The sequence below is a fragment of the Nothobranchius furzeri genome, chromosome 6 (assembly GCF_043380555.1).
Source record: "Nothobranchius furzeri strain GRZ-AD chromosome 6, NfurGRZ-RIMD1, whole genome shotgun sequence".
In the NCBI taxonomy this organism is placed as follows: domain Eukaryota; kingdom Metazoa; phylum Chordata; class Actinopteri; order Cyprinodontiformes; family Nothobranchiidae; genus Nothobranchius; species Nothobranchius furzeri.
The window spans coordinates 69,378,213-69,397,286 of record NC_091746.1 but is presented as its reverse complement, the minus strand read 5'-3'; the positions used below and the strand labels follow the sequence as shown (position 1 = coordinate 69,397,286).

At 42.8% G+C, this 19,074-nt stretch overlaps 2 protein-coding genes across 3 annotated transcripts in view; one reads left to right on the top strand and one right to left on the bottom strand.

Annotated features, from left to right (window-relative positions):
• LOC107374959 (ephrin-A5b) overlaps nt 1-14,217 on the bottom strand; it is a 97,554-nt gene extending 83,337 nt beyond the window's left edge. Inside the window, exon 1 of the mRNA XM_070552500.1 lies at nt 14,031-14,217. Coding sequence (XP_070408601.1) covers nt 14,031-14,155 — 125 coding nt within the window. The 5' untranslated portion in view covers nt 14,156-14,217. The remainder of the gene's footprint in view (nt 1-14,030) is intronic.
• A 123-nt stretch (nt 14,218-14,340) lies between these two features.
• Nucleotides 14,341-18,932, top strand: LOC107397000 (uncharacterized). 2 transcript variants are annotated; one of them, XM_054734978.2, is made up of 3 exons: nt 14,341-14,740; nt 17,901-18,005; nt 18,124-18,389. In XM_054734978.2, exons 1-3 carry the CDS (start codon nt 14,414-14,416, stop codon nt 18,292-18,294), a joined length of 603 nt encoding a protein of 200 aa, XP_054590953.2. In that variant the 5' UTR covers nt 14,341-14,413; the 3' UTR covers nt 18,295-18,389. The 2 variants fall into 2 exon arrangements, with proteins under 2 accessions (XP_054590953.2, XP_070408602.1); XM_070552501.1 differs by lacking the exons at nt 17,901-18,005; nt 18,124-18,389 and adding an exon at nt 18,577-18,932.
• The last annotated feature ends 142 nt before the right edge of the window (nt 18,933-19,074 follow it).

The window sequence follows — 19,074 nt, the reverse complement described above, 5'->3', positions numbered from 1 at the left end:
GGTGATTTCAACCAGAGTTGCTTCTGTGGAGTGAAGGGGGCGAAATCCAGATTGAAACTTTTCAAAAAGACTATTGCTTGAGAGATAGTTATGAACTCTGTGCAACAGAGGCTGGGGAAATAAGGATAACACCCATAACTAAATGCCAAAATGTTTGCAAAATGTTGGAATATTTCAAACTCAAGCTGACAGACAAAACCACTAGCTTATTGCTAAGCTAGCATTGTGCTAAGCTAGCACTGCACTAAGCTAACGTTTCTCAACAGCAGAAAGAATCCAGAAAATTCAGGCATGAGCTGCGGATCCAAGACAAGGTGTGTTTTCTGGAGTGTAAATGAAGTTAACCTTACTATCAGCTATGAAACCGAGTCTGAGAATTATTTAGCTGTAACCACTAAAAGCTAACATCTGTTTTTCTAGGAGTCTAAACTGATTTTTGTCCGCTTCTTTAACAACCTCACCCACGTTTTAATATTCAGTCAGATTTGTTTGGAATAATACAATTTTATCATATATCAGAAAGGAAAAACAAAAGTGATAAAATGTATTTGTTGGATATTTGTGATTCTGTTCATGTGTTTTGAGATGGTAAATTAAATATTTCTCTTTATTTGAGGAATCAGCATCATTCGACAGCTTGGTCTGGGAAAATCCATCCTGCTCAGCTGAACCTGCACCAGAGTTAACAGGCAGAAGCTTAAAGGGAGTTGAAATAAATGTTACAGAAATATACTTTTTATTAATTTGTTATTTTACAACCAGTTGTTACACTTTGACCATACTTTCCAAGGAAAGGAAAATAAAGGCTTATCTTATTATTAGATTTACTGATGGATTACCGTGGCCTTAAAGTAAAATGTTACACCTAAATATCCCTTGTAATTTGTTTTGTAGCACCACAAATGATTCTTAAAATATGTACAATTAACGAGCAGCTCACACTTTATATCAGGGGAAGCAAACGGTGTAAGAAATTACTTGTTGACTTACAAATGTTAATTATTAATGTTAATTGTGTTGTCTCTAAATTTGAATGAGACACAACAGCTGAGAGGAATGGGACCCCCTATCTCCTGGTCAATTCTCTCATCCCAGGAATTACCCTGGAACTCCGGTAATGGAAACACAGCCACTGACGATCAATATTGGCCCCAAAGGTTCCTACTGATACATCCGTAACTCTTTAAATCACTAGGTGCTTTATTCTCCAAACAAATTTACACAGAAGTGAGGCAGCAAGGTGGGAAAGGGTGTCTTGCCTAGGGCCATGCGATCTGACCATACCAAATCATTAAGGATTATAATGTGATGAAGATCTACCAAAGCTCTGACAGGGTATATGCAGGAATCTCAAAATTAAATTTAAGACTTTTTCAAGACTTTAAGACCTTCTAGAAATAAAATTAAGAATCTTATATCGCAAAGAATTAATCAACTGTTGAACACTCATATATTGTTTTTAAATACTGCATTGCTTCGTTTTCTACTTCATGTCGGGTAACATCACATACGGGACAGCGAGGCTGTAGCAATAATACGTTAAAGCCACGTGGTACAAAAATGCAAACCTCGTGCGTAGAAAAACAAAAAAATATTTTTTTTTAGTTTACATGCATCTACTTTTCATACCTGTGAACTCCAAGTCTGAAAAAAGTGACAACTAAAATAACTCCCCGCAAACAAGGTCCTCGCGTGCTGCAGATTTGCATCTATTCTGCAATAGGTTTTGTAGTAATCTCTGACATTTACATACGTTTATTTTATTGAGAATATTTAAAAAAAAACATTTTATGTGATGTATTTGCAAAATGCAAGCAATTTTCTACCAATCATAATGTTCAAGAGAGCTTAATATAATAAACTGACAGAACTGATCAGATAATGATTAGGGATCATCATATTATAATAAAAAAATATTATGAGACTAATTCACAGACAGTGGCGGAGCTTGATATGTGCAACATGTGCGGCCGAACAGGGCGGCAGTCTGCAGGGGGCGGCATTTAATTTCCTTTTTTATTTTTATTTTTTTCTAAAAAAAATTTTATTTTTAGCATCAACCAATACATAAACAAAACATAGAAATCGCATGTTCTTAATAATAATAGTGATGATAATAATAATATTTCTGTAATAATAGCACAACAAAGTGTAACCCATATCAACTACTCCCTGTCACATGACCCACGTCAGCTGATGTGAGGTCCCTCTCCTGATTGGCTCCTTCCAGTCGCGGCAACCATGAAAGCTGCTCCTGCCGTGGCTGTAAGCTTGTTGCTTGTAGAACGGCGTTGGAAAACAAAGCATTTTTCTCCCCTCAGTTCATTTATACTCTCATTTTACCTCAGCGGTAAGTGTGCTTAACATCTACCAATAACACCCTTTTACTTGTCAGTGAACAGTCGATCGTTTTCGCTACAAACAATGACCTTGTTCGGCGGAGTTCCCACCGCGAGCAGAACTCCGGTTCAAAAACGCTGTTTTTGAAACAATTTTATTTACTTAAGCACTTTAATGGGCTTAACTTGAAACCAAGAGCAATCGAATGATTATTGTTATGTGTTGCCTTGAATTCGGCTATGCTGTCTGTCAGACAGTTGTTTTCCTTTATTGTTGTTTTTGTATTTGTTTGTAGCAAATGCTACTGGAATGCATAGATTGAGCTACGTAGCCAAGATGATTAATAATTGACCTGTTGTACATTCGTGATATGTTTACCGGTAAACTGAATAGAACTTGATGTGCTAATGAACGTTTCTCTGGCCTACAGGTCAGGTTTTTTTCCCCATGTTGAACTGATCTTCTTCATATTGAAGTGGCGAGCTGGTAGGACCATTCTTTCTTTTTGGAATCGGGAAATTAGCTATTATTTACCCCATGAAAAACGGAGCGGCAGCGGGCCGCTGGAGGTGCCCTGCTAGTATGATCCTGTTTAAACTGTAAACTGCCATAAAATAAAAACTATAATAGCTAGAGCGGTCTTTTTTTTAGCTGAAAGTTGAGACTCTCGCCTTTTAGCACATCTGTACTGTACAAGTCGATGATGCCATCATGTTGCGTTAAGTGTGTCTATTTCAGTAGAACTTTGACAAATGGTGAGAAGGTGGCCAGGAGCTGGATGTTGTATTCAGTTAGCAAACGTTGTTATATATACACTCCACGCAATTTGAAACAAAGTTGTAGGTGTAATGTTTTTTCGTGTGTGTGTGTGTGGGGGGGGGGGGGTCACAGGGGGATCTCGCACAGGGCGCCATTTAGGCCAGCTCCGCCTCTGTTCACAGAACACCAAACATCTGAAAATATTCCAAATGATTCATTCTTAAGTAGGATGACCAGATCCCAACTCACCAAATTGAGGTGCAGCTAAACCCTAATTTACCTGAATGTGTGTGTTGTAACTGGTGGGACTCACTAACCGTGCAGAGGAACCCTTTAATGTCTCAAACCATGTTTTAGACCTTTTCTGTGCTGTAGAAAGGATTATTGGGGGGCTGCTGGGCTGGCTGATCCCTCACCCTGCCATATTTGATGCCCTGCAAGCAGCTTCAGCTGTGCCTGGACTGTTAGCAGCTTAGTGGCTCTTTAGGACCTTTATGGAAGCACTTTTCAGAAGCTTTACTGCAGTCATTAGGCGCTAAGGCTGATTAATGTGAATGGTCAGGCAGGGCTTGGCTTTCTGAGTAAAGAACAGAGAGGGGTGAGGGTCCCACAGGAAGTGTTTTGTGTCTCCACACAAAAGGAAAGGCTGACCTCTTAAGCCCCTTAGAGCCTCTTTGCTAATACCCTCACCGGTGCCTGCAAAGACACAGGGGATGCCATTTCACCACCTGCATTTAACAGGGTACACAAAAAAAGCCTCGCCAAGATTAAAACAGCAGAAGAGAACCTCTGTGCAACGTTGTGTGTGAGACTGGGAGAGATTAGGGTTAGGCTTTAAGTTAAACGAGCAGTTCCAACTAACGTGCTGGCTGTGATGCATCTCAAACCGAAGAGGCCAAACAGTTTCACATCTGGACACAATGAGATGCATCGAGCCATTGTCCGTAGATTATAACAGTTCCCAGCCCTCTGTTGCTACTTCTTTCAACATTCCAGCAAACCTCAATCAAAGATTTCTGGAGCCTTTGGAGACAAAAAACTAGCAAATTTAATATATTTAATGCACAAATTACTAGAATATCGATAGATTTCATTTAAAATTATATACTATATGTAAAAATGTTCCCAGTTTTCCACCTGTACCTCTGGATTTTGAGTATCTTGACAGCTTCTAATTTTAAGTTTTTAACATTAAGTCTGTATTTACTCTGACCACTTGTTTAAACAGTTTGTGACCTCATAAATTCCATGTGATGCTCCAGAAGATCTGAGAAAAGTATTTACATCTCAATCAAATCTGATCCCAGTTTAAAGCCCCGTTCTGCAACTTAGCGGATGTAAGGTCTCTGTCGCCCCCTCCAGGCTGGCTGCGCAACATCACTGTCACGCATTGGCTATTTTCCAACTCGCGTACACAAACAAACACACGAAGTGGCGTTTGAGCTCGTAAATCCTCAGTAAAAATCAGCAATGAGCAGCGAGGTGAAGTATTAATATTTTAATCTTACCAATTTATCTTCATCATTTGGTTTTGTAATAACGGCGAAAATGCACTGTTTAACAGTCAGAAGCACATAACGAGCGTGTCCGTGAAAATGTTGAATAATGACAATCTGTACTTAATTAAATATAATAATAATATAATATAATAATATAACAGTGACAAAAGTGTTATGCTTATGGAGTGATGAATAAACCACAGTAATGTAATTTTTACATTCAGTAATATTAGTGTGACAAGTATAAATGTGTTGCCAAACAGCATTTGCATTTCATGTATAAAAACAAATGCCTTATGTTATAAAGTTGTAGGTTATATTATTTTAACTTCTCTCGATAGATACCAGTGGCATCTTCTACATCCTCATCCTCAGAACCCCAGCAGAGCAGAGGGAGAGGGGCAGTAAGGGCCGAAAGCAGAGGATCTAGGTTCACGGTAGACCTGGATCCTGACAAACAATTACGACCGGGAAATCTTCAGGAGACATGCAAAGTTGAAATGCAGGTAAACTATCCTAAAATAGATTATTTTTCTTTCTAGGCCAAAATACAGTCATTGTCAGCTCAAGAAAAAGACCAGCTGCTAGAAACACTGGTGCCAAGACTACCAGGCTTGCTATTTGATGTGTTGGCATTGCAAGATCCTTCTCAGTCTCCTCAACCTGAAAGCATATACAACTTAGGCCTAGTCCACACGTAGCCGGGTTTTTTTTTTAAAAACGAATATCCGCCCCTCCAAAAACTTGCATCCACACCACCTCGTTTAAAAAAAACTGTCCACACGTACCCGGATAAATACGTTGTTAAGGACATGCCAGACCTGTAGGCGGCAGTACTTCCCCCGTTCTTAACCTCGTCCTTCGTCTGTGTTCTTCCGCAAGGAGCAGTAATTCCGCTTGCAAAAACAAACAAGCAAAAAGCGCTTGGACAATTGATAAAGCGAGCGCAGCTCTGAGGGCATCCATGCTGTCGGCTAGTGTAAACAAAGGTCGCACACGTGATGTCAGACATTTTTGTCGCGGAAAGTGACGTTGCGGACCTTAAAACTCCAGTTTTGTCCGTCCACACGCATTCACCCAAAACGGAGAAAACGCAGATCTTCACTTTGGCCGGAGTTTTTAAAAAGATCCGTTTTCGTGCGAAAAAACTCTGTTTTCGTGTGGATGACAGGCCAAAACGTAGAAAAATATCTACGTTTTGGCAGATCCCCGGCTACGTGTGGACAGGGCCTTAGACTGGTGCACATGCAACAACTGCAGGGAGATGGATAGTGACATACAGAGGCTTAGCTGCAGAATGACACCTGATGACTGCATTAGCAAAATGGCATTTGTGGACTATTACATATTAGAAGGAGTGTTGAGGCTGGCCCGTGCAGCTTGGAATGGCATCTCCGCTGTATAGATGGCCAGGAACCTGGTGTTGAGCAACGTCAGTACCGGCATGCAGCGTGCAGACTGTCCTCTGGCAGCACGGCCGTCTCAGACAAGGGAACAGGGTTGTGATTCCAAGCTGTTGCGTATGGAGGATCAGAGGCACTTTTCCCGATCCCAGACGCCACTACACAGGATTTAGAGAACATCGTCTAGCTGCGTAAAATGGGTGTCTTGCTACCATAGTTATAAATAACATTTTCAGTAATTAAAATTTTTGTTTTTGTTATTGTAAGTAACTCTGAAAATGTGAAATAAATAGTTCCAAAAAATAACACCGTCCATCAGTTCATTTTTCTAGGTGAGACGTTGGATTTAATGCCATCTGTTAAAACCTTGGCTGAACAACACCACGGATCCCACACACCTTTTTATTTTTTTACAACTGTCCAAAGCCCAAAAACATCTATGTTTGGATTTACCGTGAAATATCTTTGGTTTGAGGACTTTTTTTTTTTTGGTTGTAAAAGTACACTTTTTATAGCTAAATAAAAAATATCGCCAAATGATGACTTCATTGGCTGTTTTTCATCTTTTTCAGTCCTGCAAGCCTCCACCCTATACCTCCACCTCAGAATACGGTGTTACACAATCAAATGGAAGCAATATTCACATCCCATCTACTTCCTGGCAGTGAACGGTCGGATTTAAAATGACGACTTTAGTCGTCAAAGGCAGTGAATGACTTAATGAAATATTTACCAGATGTAAAAAAAAACAGGTATGTTATGATATTTCCAAAGATGTGTACATTGCAGCTGGATGAATCGTTATTAGCCATTTTTAAATTTGACTTGAGGTTATGAAAATATTTATATTTTTATTGTCCACAGGGCGTCTGCTGAGCAATGCGGGATCAGCGTGGAGTAATTAACCGGCCTTTTCTTGTTAGCAGTGAGTAGTTTCTGTCAATCACAGCTTGGAGGCCCGAGGCTCAGCCTCATTAGTCAGTGCATGACGGGTCGGGTCGGGGGTGGTGGGGGAGGGGCATGAGGAGTGATGGGGGTCACCACATGATGGCCGTAAAAACCTGATGTAAGTGTTTCTAGGGAGAGGATGAAAATGAGACACGACCCTCATCCACAAACACACACACACACACACACACACACACACACACACACACACACACACGCACACACACACTGTTCTCCTGCATGCTGTGATAAAATGAAGTGCTGACTTAAGGATCCTCAGGTTCTGCTTATTGAATGGCTCTAAAGACACCGGTGAAGGAAATCACATTCAGCATGCTCTCTTTGATGTCTCTTGAGACTGACACTTCCTGTGGGTAGAAACCCCGATTCTGACCCCACCCTGGGAAGCATGTTTTCCTCATAGCCACATCGTCCCTCTAGTTACATCCCCCCACCTACATCAGCTCAGAAAGGCGGCTACGGGCCGCTGACTCCCAGCAGAACAATGACCTTTCAGGCGGTCCACGCCGGCGTTGGGAGAGGACTCCAGTCCCAAGACCCAGTCAATATTTGGATGTGGTTGCCTTTTGGGAAGTCTTTTATTAGAGCAGAACTGAACAGCGGGGAACCGGGAAAAGGCTGATAGGGGAAAGCGAGGGTAAACACTGGGAACAATACCAAAAGGGCAAGTCACAATGCCACTGGGAGACTATTACAACACCAACTCACAACCCAGGGAAAAAAGGAGCTTTGTGTCTCTAAGTGGAGATTAAAAACATGCAAGTGCAAACAGAAAATATTTAGATCATCTGAGAGGTCATCCAGTTAGAAACCAACACCAAACATGAAACCGAGCCACTGCAAAGACCCACTAATTGTCTTCTGGAGGAAAATGTTGCATCTGCTGTGGGAAGCTTTGGTAGGGCATTATCAGGGATTAAAGGGAACCCCCGGGAGGTGGCCCTCTCCCTGAATACAGCATTCCCTCTCTCCCCAGCTGTCAGGTTGTTGGTCCCACCCAATGAGCTTCTTTGATGTAGGGGGTATCGATTTCCATGGCGTCAGAGACACAAACAGCCTGTGTGATTAAGTTCAGGACCCGGTCCTGATGCTGCGCAGATCCCACCTATCGGCAACAAATAAACACGTTCGGCGGAGGCGGCGTGTGAACCCCATGGACCCAGGCGGGCTTTAATGAAGCAGCTAAATAGCTGCAGAGCAGGGAATTCACTAATAGATGCTTGTCGGAGCAGCAGTTAATAACTGACTCTTACTTTTTATTCCGTTATTTGGGTGAAACACAGCCGGCCAAGCTGACACAGAACAGATGTGCCTCACTTCTCTTACTCGTGTACGTAAGGTCTTTTCTAATTATCTCACCCAGTTTGACGAAACTTCAAGGATAATGTAAGAGAACAACTGCTGGTGAATGAGCTGGTTCACTAATAGGAACTCAACGAGATTTAAACCACAATCTCACAGAGGTGCAAACAACATCCGTAACGTTTGCCACAGATCTAAATTTCATCTCAAGTCAGTAAGCGCATGTATCTGGAACGCATCTCACTTCAGAAAAATACATTTAAAGGTAAAATTTCTTAACATAACAGTTTGGAGCTGCACCAACTCTGGCTTTAAACCCAATTCTGATTTCCAATAAATTTTGTTTTGACCTATGGAAAGAGCAGAATGAACAGGTAGTTTTTTTTCAAGGTTACTTTGATTGAAGTCAATAAAATGCAGATTAACTTGAAAATAATGATTCTGTAAAGTATAGTAACGTGTGTACATATAAATCTGATTTATGATACGATACTGACTTTAAATAGCTAACCCTAAAAATGAATTAAAAATATAAATGTAAGTAATTTCAACTAGGGAATCACCAAAAATTCAAAAACAAAAATACCTGTAAAGTCCTGTTTGACACCATAAACCAGACGGTTTCACCTCACGCCCCTCTTATGCCAGTTTACTCAAGGTCTGACTGTAACAACTTTCTAGCATTCTTTCAGAATAAAGTAAGAAATATCACCCCCATCTATTTCCTATTATTATTTTATTATTAAAACTATTCTATTATTCAACTTTAATTCAGATATATTTTACCTTACTCTTTCACAGTTAATTTACCCTTCATTTTAATCCGTGGTGTACAGTCTTTTTATTTTCAACTCTTAGGTCACGAGCAGTTGTGCAAGGCATTTCACTGCATTTCGTACTGTGTATGAATGTGTATGTGACAAATAAAATAAAATTTGAATTTTAATTTTAATTCCTACCCCCCATCCAACCACCTTCCTCCCAACCATGGTCTGTATTTACTCCTGTAGATTTCCAGGACATTTGCCTCATTCAGAAACTCATGAAACCAACCTCATGCCCTGCTGATTTCATTACTACTACCTTGTTCATCAGGATGTTTGACCAAATTGACTGATGCATTGTAGATTTTATTCATTTATCTCTACAATCTGGCTCTGTACCATCTGTTTTCAAACATGCAGTTATTGAACCTATCCTTAAAAAACAAAGTTTGGACTCATCTCGGCCTAAAACCTACAGACCCATTTCTAAACGACCCTTTATCTCTAAAATATTGGAAAAGGTTGTGGCGGATGAGCTGATTACTTTTCTGGAACTACACATCAGTTTTGATAAATTCCAGTCTGGTTTTTGTAAAAAGCGTTCAACAGAAACAGCTTTGCTTAAAGATTCCAGTGACATCATGATGACATCACGGTAAATTCACGGTGTTAGTATTGTTAGATCTTTCTGCAGCTTCTGACACTGTTGATCCCAGCACCTTAAGTATCAGGCTTGGTGACTCGGTGGGGATCTCTGGAACTGTTCTAGACTGGTTTAGATTGTACCTGTCTAACAGAAGGTACAGTGTCTGTAGAAACCAGATCATGTCAGATTCTACTGATCTGTTCTGTGGGGTACCCCAAGGCTCTGTTTTGGGTCCACTGTTGTTTCTGCTGTACATACGACCTCTTGGACAGATACTTGATTCTTTTCATAATGTCTCTTATCACCTATATGCAGATGACATTCAGCTGTACTGCTCCTTTAAGGATTCTGAGTTCTAAAAACTGTCTGAATTACTAGAGTGCCCATCAGCGATCACCAGCTGGCTAGAAGATGACTTCCTTCAGTTGAACTCTGAAGAGACTGAATGTCTGATAATTGCCCCTGAGAGCATGGTTCCCCTGATTAGTCTAAAACTTGGTCATTTATCTTCTGTCATCTAGTCAAACCAGTGGTGGAGCCAGAACGTAGCAAATGGGTGGGCCTAGAAAAATCTGGATGGGCCTAATTAATTTCAAAGCTCATATGAGATGTGCGCAGCGTGCGTGCACGTCAAAATTCCATGTTTTAATAAAATTGCTCAAGCCACGAAGATTATATATTAGATATTTATTCGATGAATCTTTGTTAAATTTCAATTTTAAGGACTGTTATCGACGCTGGACTCCCGCTCTCGGCCAAGACCTACACACCCTCTCGTGTGAACTTTCAGGAACCTGGACAGGTTCTAATCTCAGCCAGGCATGCTGCTGTGCTCGTCTCAGCGTCCTAGCTGCAGGCTATCAGCTAAGAGCTGAAGATCCAAAAGACCGCATCTTGCCAGAGGTCACCGCATGTTTCAAAAATCAGGATTTTTGACTGTTCTTCATGCTCCAGATAGCTCAGGATGCAGCAGGAGGTGGTGCAAACCAGAGTTCAGATCAGATTCTCAGCAACCGCGCCCTCCACCAGGGAATAATCAGCAAGCACGATCCAAGCGCGTGCACGCACACACACACACCTTGACTAAGCAGCATACACCTCCGACCACACCCCCTCTCCTCACTGGCTCTCAAGGGCTCTGTCTCATTCAGGACCATGGACAGCAACGCACTGACGCGGTTCGCGACGACTCATCACCTCCGGGATCTGCGCGTCTGTCTCCCCCTCACACCCAGTCCTTTCTCAGTTTACACCACTGACAATATCAATGATGTCATCCGCAGACTCCGGGAGATGCCCGGTTCAGCTGTGAAAAGTCCAGGGCAGGAGGACGCTTCTGAGAAAAAAAAATCATGAACCTCACTGGGTAGCAGGGATGGCATCAGAATATTTTCTCTGCAGTAGGTTAATAGTTGCTTAGTGTCAGGAAGCAGGTGCCAATTTGCTTTTTTTATATATAAAAGACCAAATTACAAGTCCAACAAGCAAACTGGAAAACTTATTCATAATATGATTAAAATTAATACCAGATATAAAATTTTAAGTATTTTTATTACACAGTGAAAAAAGTGCACATTCATTAAAATAATAATTTTATATTGTAATTGTTGTTCCAACATAACTGGCGTTGCTAAGCAGTTGCTTGCTTGGCCACATCTTGGTGTTGCTATAGCAACACCAAGCTACTGCCTGGCCCTGCCCCTGGTGGGTGGGCACTCTGTCAAACTGGGTGGGCCTGTGCCCACCCAGGCCCACCCATAGCTCCGCCCCTGAGTCAAACTTGAGGAATTTGGGTGTTTCTGACCAATCAATGAAGGCCACTCAAAAACATTGGTCTGAAACTGATTTTATCATTTAAGAAATATCTCCAAACTGTGAAGGTTGGTGTCAAAATATGAACCTGAAATGGTTTTCTATGCCTTTATCTCCTCCCATCTAGATTACTGTAACACACACTTCACTCAGTTTAACAAAAAGCCCATGACCTCCTTCAGTTGATCCAGAACTCTGCAGCGAGGCTCCTAACCGGAGCAAACAGAAGAGCACACATCGCTCCTATTCTGATGTCTGCACTGGTTACCCGTTAACTTTAGAGTTGATTTTAGAGTCCTGACTAGAACCTTCAGGGCTCTACATGGTCAAGCTCCTCCCTATATTACTGACCTGTTAAAGCCTTATGCTCCATCCCGAGCCCTCAGGTCCACACACCAGAACCTTCTAGAAGTTCCAAAGACCAGATATAAAAGTCGAGGTGATCGCTCCTTCCAGACTGTTGCACCCCGACTCTGGAATGATCTTCCTTTATCCTTATGCAGCGTTGACAGTCTGGACACTTTTCAACAGCTAAAGACCCTTTTATTTAAAGCTGCTTTTAACTAAACCTTTTATTTTCTTATTTTAACTCAAATTTTTAATCTTTCATCTGTTTATGAATTTTCATAATCTTATGACTTAATGTTTTCTGATGTTAATCTAATTTTGTTTTAGGATCATTTTTATTTTGAGGGGGTCAGGGTCTACCACTGCCTCAGTGCTGCTCGCTCGGTCCGCCAGGCCACGCCTCTTTCAGAAGCGTTTTCCTAACAGGAAGTGTGGATACATCTCCACCCATGCATTTACCCTCACTTTAACCGATAACAAATATTTTTGTCTTGTATCCAGCGGAAACAAACCAACTGTTCTTCACTAATGCAGACGTGATTGGACTGGATGATTAATTCCAGCACACTGGTTGATTATAAAATGATCAGAAGTTTGTTTGTAGTCTAAAACTCCATTAGAGATCACACCCTTTCTGATGGCAGCTTCCTGACCTCCATCCCATCTTTGGGGTCTGTGACACCCCCCACCTCCACCCAGAGTCCTCCATCAGCACCACCAGGCTTTCTCTCACACATCAAAGCCTTGCAAGTGGGAGATCATGTTTATCTACATTACAGAAGGAGTTAATTTTGAAAACAAAACATGAAAATGTCACCGCATTTCCATGTTCACGACTCACTCCCCACTTCTCCTGTAGAGGATTTCATGAATGGCTGATATGGACCGCTGCTCCGGATGCCAGTTTTCTTCACTTGGGTCAAACGTTGAACATTGGGAGGTTTCATCTGGAAGTTGGATCTGAACCACAGCAGGTTCTCAGAGCTCCTAACACTGAGTATGCTTCTTTTAAACAGGTCAGGGCCCCCCAGATTTTAAACACCACCCACTTTAAAATTTAACAAGTCTGGACTAGAGTCATGAATGAGAAAAGAAGCTAGTCATTTAGAGTTACTCATTTATTTGGGCTCTATTCTGAAGAGACAAAGCCCAGGCAGGTTGCTGTGCCGGGGCCGTCACCAGGCCCTGAGGCCGGTGGTATTGCCCCATTTCTGAACCTGACAACGATCCCGTCTGCGCTGCTGAACTCGCCACTTGTCTGGTTACTGTTGAATGTGTGACCTCAGCTTGTGTGAATCTCTCCCAAGACCCAGGAGCCCGCTGGGCCTTGGCTGCTGCTGGCATACCCACTGTACCCCCATCATTGTTTTCCGCAGCATGGGCCTGGAGGGGTGGGGGACATTACAACCCATTGAAACAGACTTTGAATCCGGGAGCTGAAAGCCAAAATCTGGAAAAACACACTGCAGCCTGGGAGCATGACAGAGAGTCACCATCAGAGCCAGATATCAGTCAGTGGAGCGGCGACCAACAGTGGCATCAACTTAAACCAAACTGTGTGTGTGTGTGTGTGTGTGTGTGTGTGTGTGTGTGTGTGTGTGTGTGTGTGTGTGTGGCTCCAGGCCAGGGTATTGGTTGTGTGTATTAAGACTGTGGAGCCCAACAAACCAGTTCCCGAAAAGAACATTTTAATTTGCCAAAGACCAAAGCTATGTGGGAGAGAACAGTGACACTGATGGCTCAGTCTCTGGGAAGGTGGGAACCACCGACTCTCTCTCTCTCTCTCACACACACACACACACACACACACACACACACACACACACACACATTTTGATAAAACGTTTGTTGCTGCACCCATAAACTACAAAAACGCTCCTTTTAACCAAAGTTAATTTCTAATATAATCTAAAAACCTTCAGAACCAGACTTTTCACTCTCTTCCAAACCTGCATCGTTTTCATCTCAAACACTCGAAAAAAAACCACCATGGAACAACAATGCAGTCATGAAAACGCTGAGTGAGTACGAGTGAAAGTGGAGCGCGCGCAGCAGCAGGTGAAACACTTTTCTAGTTAATAAACCTGAACCCGCTCCAACTGTTGCGCGAAAACCCTGGAGATTCACTTTTAGTTTCATCACTTTAAAACAAGGAATAAATCCGCAGGCGGCGCCACGGGTTACTTACTTTGGATTTGTCCGGTTCCAGAATACCGCGTAGCGGTCGGAGACCACCTTGGATGCCGGGTCCTGGCCGTACGCGCACATCCCAACAAGGAGGATGAGAACCAGGACGGTCTCCACCTGCGGCATGTCTGAAGAAGGTTCTGCGATGAGACGATAAGAAGCGGGTCCACCTTTAATTCCCGTCCGGGTCCTGATTCTTGTCCCCTTTATTACGGAAGGGTTTTCTGAAATCAGCTGGCTCAGTCTGTGCAGGAGCAGAGCATTCCCTCAGATCTTCACGCATCAAGCAGACGGGAACTCGGAGATCAGATCTCCAACTCCGAACCAAACCCGCAGCAGAAATTTGGAGGCGAAACAAACGCTTCTCTGCGCGTAAAGCCGTTCATGTGCACCGGATCGGTCCGGCTCCGATTCCGTCTTCCGGCCTCTCTGCGGACCTCCAAGATGACTCGAACCAGCTGCTTAGATTCCACAGCGAACTCCGTCCTGAGAGGAACCACAGCCGAAGGCTCGCGCGCAGGTCTCCTGTCCGGGTCCGAGCGCACGGGAAGCGCTTGTCTGGGTCTAAATGGAGGCGAACCAAGTCAGCAGCGTAGTGGCTCCTGCTGCCATGCTCTCTCACGGACTAACCCCCCCATACGGTGTCAGCCGCGGCACGCTGGAGAAAATGTCCTCGTGGACAGCTGCGTTCCCGGAAACTTGAATCTGCAGGTTTGTGAACACAACACGATCCCTTCGGTCCGACTGCGGCAGAAACCTTCAGATTTTAGCACCAAAACCTCTAAAGTCCGCTCCTGTGTGCCGAGCTGCACAGCTCCGCTTGTTGTTGCGGGGGTTTTCTTGGAGCGGACAGTTTGGGGGTTGCGCTGCGCCACATTGGCTTTGGAGTGTTTGAACAAGAGGAGCTCTAGCTGCTTTACAAACGGAGGATCCGATTCTCACAGTTTCCTCAAAAGTTAAAACCACGTGACCGACCAGATAAACTTCAGTCAATCCATTTTTTGTTATTTTCTGTGTGTCCGATTGTTGCTAATTACCCCGAAAGTTCTCCCATAAAGAGAATGTATCATTAGCGATGCTCTGCGCAGGGCTGTTTGACTTGGAGACTCACTGCGCCCCCCAGTGGTTGTATTTGGAAATAACACCGTGAACGCCTGACGTCCTATAGTAATCTAATAAACCCTGTAGTGATGAGATAGTATTAAATCATAGCTGCTGGGTGGATTTTAGCTCTGATATAGACTCAGAAGGAGAGTGGGGGACAGACAGAGCTCCTGAGCCCTCAGAAGAACCTCAGAGACACTGATCTGCTCACCAGCGGCCTAGCTGAATTCAAATCAGAAAACAGCATGGAAGAACATGTGTGATGTAAGTTTTCGACAAACTGGTGATATGTTGTCAACATTGGAACAAAATGTGGATTCAGAATGAAACCATAAACTTCTGAAGCAGCAGAGTAGTTTTAGTTAAGATTCCCTCATCAGAAAGCGTATTGTCCTGGTTTTAAGTACATTTCCTCTCAAACAAACTAATTATTTGTCAGCAACAGGTTTATGTACTATTTAACAAAAAAAACTTGTTTTTCTACCTAAATAAAACAAGAATGTTACATAAAGAGCGAGTAACGCCTAACTTAACTTGTTTTGCTGATAACCTGCATAGATGAGTGTCTAATGGTGCTGTACACATGTGTAATCATTAGTGTGGCAGTTAAGTGCAACTTACTTTAAATGTAATGTTTCAGCCCAAAACCATAATTATATTTCCATCTTCAGGCTAAAACTCTGCTCCACATTTATTTAGAACCAGCTGTGGTTGATGGCTAAACTGAAAAACATGACGTCAGCAAATGACTATGCGGCTGCACCGCACCGGTCTCCGGGTGAGACAGCCGCCCCTCCACCTGGCTCAGCTACTCACCTGCCGATAGGACACGCTGGCACTCGGAGCCACTCGCCTCCCTGAAAAGAAAACCTTCCTCCCCTTTTCATCTAATAGTGGTGGTTAACAGAAATCCTCCAGAATGCTGCAGAATCTGTGTCAGCTCTTCTCTTGAGTGGTAAGTCTACTGTGATTGTGCGCACGCAGTCGTTAACAATGGACGGTTAGTCTATCACTGCCTTAAGATTGGTTCATGCTTGATGCGTCCGCGAGGTCATTTTGCATCATTTTAACAACCACGCCCCTCCACCGCGCTTCTGCATGGCCCAAAATTTCCGCAACGCACACCTAGGAAATTTTCTAACCACACAGACGGTCGGATGCGGAAAAACATGGCGGACTGGCAAGAACTAGTATGGCAGAGGTTCGTAAATAGACATTTGTATGATTCAGCTCTCAGAGATCACCGTGATCAACATGTTGTTAATAATTCTTGGAGAGAAATAGCTCGTGCTGTCGGAAAAGACAAGGACACTGTTAAAAATGCTGGAATGCCATGTTGTGAACAGTAATTTCTACTTCTACTATGGTTTAGTGTTGGATGCATGCCGTAGAGCTCCATGCTGCCCCCTACAGTTTGGGAGAATATTGGCTCACCGCAGAGACGAGCCGCACGAACCATAAACGCTGCGAGTTGTGAAGCACGTTCCATCCGCGAGCCGCATCACCAAGCGGAAAGTGAATGCGTCAAGCATAAACCAAGCTTTAGGGCCCCTGTCTCGGTCCGCCAGGCGACACCTCTTTCAGAAGTGTTTTCCTAACAGGAAGTGTGGATTAAATAAGTCTCCGCCCATGCCTTGACTCCCACTTTAAATTGAAATCTGTAGATTTATGTGATTCTGGGCCTCATTTATCTACCGTACTTACAAACAGATCGGTGCGTATTAAGTGCATAGGAACTAATTTACACATTGTGTGGTATTCACCATTTATTTCGATTAGGTATTTTTATCCCCCAGCCTTTCAGTGTATTTTTTTTTGTATAACACGTTAGTTTTATTTTCTTTGGTTTCCCCTGTGTCCTTATTTCTATAGTATTTAGGTTCAGTAACTTTTGTTTTACAGGTTCTCTCTCTCTCTCTCTCTCTCTCTCTCTCTCTCTCTCTCTCTCTCTCTCTCTCTCTCTCTCTCTCTCTCTCTCTCTCTCTCTCTCTCTCTCTCTCTCTCTCTCTCTCTCTCTCTCTCTCTCTCTCTCTCTCTCTCTCTCTCTCTCTCTCTCTCTCTCTCTCTCTCTCTCTCTCTCTCTCTCTCTCTCTCTCTCTCTCTCTCTCTCCAAAGCCCTACTCAAAGTGACAATAATTATGTTGGTGGAAAATCTGGGTTTTTTTCACATAATTGGGGCTAAAATCAATAAAAGTCACGTGACCGACGGGAATCTGAAACCGCATACATTAAAATGTATGTTTGATAAATCAGTGTTAAACTAGAACTATTGATGGGTATGAAGCCTCATGAAGCGTTTCAGCACATTCCCCAAATAGTATTGATATTATGTCGACACAGTGCTGCTGTTTTGCTCTATAATGACACCTACTGGACTTTAAATATCATTGCAGGCAACATACTGGAGACACAACAGACTCTGATTCAATGACCTAATCATACTTGTGTACACTGTAAGCTATTGTAGGCCTACTTCATATGGTATTACTTTAAACTTCTAAATTTAAAATATATACACCTCAAAATATTCTGTGAATGATACCAAGTGACAATTAAAGTGACCGTGTTGTGAATGTGATATTACCCATTTCAGTGTCATTGACTCAAAAGTTAATTTTTTTAAATAAATTTTTATTAAGAAAAATAAGTTTATCCAATGTGTTGGCATTTAGTCTATTACGTTTTTGGACATTATTTCTGTCATGTCCCTGAGCAGAGGTGAGTTCCACCATCTCCTCTCATCAGAATCTGAGTTCATTCTCCGCAGGTGGGGAGCAGAGGGAACTACAGCTGCAGACGATTCTCTAATCAGGAAGGCGGGTTTAAAAGAAGGACGGAGACACCATTTTGCCGGATGATTGTACCAGTTCAGGTAGCACCAGCCACTCGCCTTGAAACTTAACTCGTGTTTTGACTCGCCTTCGACTTTGGATTATTGACCTTGGATTTTCGGATTTGGATTATCCCTTACACCTGTTTGTCTCGCTCAGGATCACCTCGTCATCTCCTCACCCTCACTGTCTTCACTTCTGGATCATTCAACACGTCTCGTCCTCCTCCGTCGTTCCTGCTCGGATTTCCCTCTGCTGCCTCACTCCGAAATCTCTCACCCTCTGCTCAGCGTCCTTCCTGGCTTCCCTTCCACTCATCATTCTACCTGAACCCCTCAAAGACTCGAGCCGTCTTGGCTCCTCAGCACAGGACTTCCCTGTTGCAGTTTTCAGTTACCGTTTATAATAAAGACATTTTTACTTTACTACTTTGGACTTGTGTGATGATTCTGCATGTCTTGGGTTAGGCACTTACCTCGAGCCATGACAATTTCACCAGCTTTCGAAAACTGCGTGTCACCAGCGTGCCTTCAGCAGAGACGGAGAACAGATCACGTCAAAACTCAAAGGACTGAAGAAGTTTAACTTTTCACTGTTTCTTTTTACATGCAGGTGCAGCCAGGTAACCTGAAAAATAAATCCTGTTCAGATGTGGCTGATCACCTGAAGCCTTTTCAAGAGTCTGGCTTGTTTTCAACACCTGAAATGCAGCTTCATCACAGCCGTTATGGACCTTCTTTTGGAACCTGGACAATCGAAGCCTGCATTGCCATTAACCTGCTTTATTCCCCCAAAACTGTTTGAGTTGCAATACAAAACATTCACAAAAGGCTTGTGCATTTGAAGGTTTATTGTTCTAATGAAACCATGATGCTTTCTTGGATTAACTGAGCATTTTGTGGCCCTTTTGTAAAAAGGGCTTCTGTTGAATCTGGTCAACTGAACCTGCCCACCCAAAACACTTTATGACTGACTTTGTGAAGACTTCAGATAAGCACACAAGTTGTGAATGCAACATAAGCTATAATGGCTGCAAACAGTGATTTAAAAAAATGACGTTTTAAAGTTGCCTGTATGCTCTCATTTATCCTGCATGTAGCCTCTGACTGA